General features: G+C 39.7%; 1 protein-coding gene across 1 annotated transcript in view; it reads right to left on the bottom strand.

The window, feature by feature from the left end:
• Positions 1 to 1,599, bottom strand: part of tp53rk (TP53 regulating kinase) — a 7,994-nt gene extending 6,395 nt beyond the window's left edge. The window contains exon 1 of the mRNA XM_037678538.1: positions 1,373 to 1,599. Within this exon, the coding sequence (XP_037534466.1) occupies positions 1,373 to 1,580 (208 nt within the window). The 5' untranslated portion in view covers positions 1,581 to 1,599. The remainder of the gene's footprint in view (positions 1 to 1,372) is intronic.
• Between the last annotated feature and the right edge of the window lie 652 nt (positions 1,600 to 2,251).

Here is a 2,251-nt window from a genome sequence, read left to right as displayed (position 1 = left end):
GCGTTAGTCAGTCTCTGTGTGTGTGAAACGAACTGAATCAACATTCCACAGCTGGACTCGTCTTCATCAAAGAACTCCGAGGACGGCTCTGTGTCTGTTTCAGCTGGTGAGTTTACGTTTGTTAACCTGACTGAAAAATGTTGGATTGTATACCTGGATTATTGAGCATGGACTTTGTAGATTAAATGTTCTGTTGAGATCACAATAACTGGTTTATTTGAAATGCCCCTCTCCCAACATGGGTGGGACCATCAGCTTCAACCACAAGACACAATCATCCATCCTGCCATTATCTTTTACCCGCTTCTTCCATTTTGGGTCACAGAGATCGCTGGTGCCCATGTCCAGCCATCACTGAGTGAGGGACACCCTGGACAGGTCGCAAGTCCATCACAGGGACACATGGAGACGAGTTACCAAACATAACTTGTTTTTGGTCTGTGGGAAGAAACTCGAGTACGCGGAGAAAACCCACGCATGCACGGAGAGAGCATGCAAACTCCACCCAGAAGGCCCCTGGACCGGGGTTTGAACCGGGGACCTGCTCTCTGAGAGGCAGCAGCTCTACCAGCTGCACCACCGTGCTGCCCTCACACACAAACACATTTTAAAAATAAATAAAATAAAATAAACTCCCTTCAACTTCTTTATAAGAATTACAAAAAGCCAGAATAGAAGATATTCAGGTGCTGGTCATAAAATTAGAATATCATGAAAAAGTTGATTTGTTTCAGTAATTCCATTCAAAAAGTGAAACTTGTACATTATGTTCATTCATTACTCACAGACTGATCTATTTCAACTGTTTACTTTAATGTTGATGGTTTTAACTGACTAAAGAAAACTTAATTTTTATTGTCTGGAGGAAGGAGGGAGTCCGCTCCTTCCTCCAGACAATAAAAAGTAACATGTGCCCAATAAAATCATGATATCATGGAAATATAGACGTCACAGAACATGGTTCATCAGATGTTGTGACCACACTGTAACTTTTAGTGAAACATTAAATACTTGAGCCAAACCGTTTCTGCGGACTCTCCACTTCCTCTAAGGAATAAAAAGTAACATCTGCCCACTAATATCATGATATTATGGAAATATAAACGGAATATGAGAATCAGGCATTGCAAAGATGTACAAATGCAACAGCGCCCCCTACGGTCACCATATACGGTGGTCACAGAATGCGGTGCAACACCGCATCAGTTTCAAACGAAGCCCGGACTGAACCACCCTGCGCTGCTTCGTGCCGTTTCAAAGTTTTATGTAGCATTTATTTCCACCCTGCGCTGCTTCGTGCCGTTTCAAAGTTTTATGTAGCATTTATTTCCGCACATGGAGGATATTCCGAGATAAAGTAAGAACAACTTGCCCGCCCTCCGACAGCGCAGAATGGACCGGACCTCCTGAACCGTCCGGCGGTGCGTCAGTTTCTCGTCCAGCTCCGGGTGTCTGTACCCTTTGAGGAACCTTTCTTTAACCACGGTCGGTTTTCCTAGAAAACAAGTCCGGTACACACGGGCTTCTGCCCCTTGCTTCATCAACTCTGCAGCTGTGGACAGAAACTGAGGCACCGCCATGCTCGACTTCTTCTTCTTCGGTTCTTCTTCTTCTATTGTTTTACGGAGGTTGGCACATAGATATAAACACGAGCCGTAGCGCCGCCATCGTGGAACGGTCGACCGCTCCACTCAGTGTAACCTGTTTGTCAGGAGCAATGAAGAATCTGCTCATTGAATCAGTCAGAGCTGAATCTAAACTCACTCTCACCATTTGTTCCTCTGTAAATCTCAGGAGTACACACATTAAAGATGAACACATGGTTCAGTGTTTTTAAATATTCATGGTGGGGTTAACATTAACACTAATAAATATTCTTATGACAAGTTTTACAAAACTCACAGTCACTGATACATTTTTATTAATATGTATATATATATATGTATATATATATATATATATATATATATATATATATATATATATATATATACACACACATTATCTAGATCACTGTCATATATACAGTTTAATAATTGTCTTATATATACACACATTATAATATCACAATCTTATATATACATTATATCTATTTTATATATACACACATCTCATATATGTATATACACATATAAATACATACACACACACACACACACATCTATATATGTATATACACATAAATACATACACACACACATTATATATATATATATATATATGTATATATATATATATGTATATATATGTA

This window comes from Nematolebias whitei, chromosome 7, assembly GCF_014905685.2.
Source record: "Nematolebias whitei isolate Nwh7 chromosome 7, NemWhi1, whole genome shotgun sequence".
Lineage (NCBI taxonomy): Eukaryota > Metazoa > Chordata > Actinopteri > Cyprinodontiformes > Rivulidae > Nematolebias > Nematolebias whitei.
The sequence above is the reverse complement of the archived record's forward strand: the minus strand, read 5'-3'. Positions and strand labels throughout refer to the sequence as shown.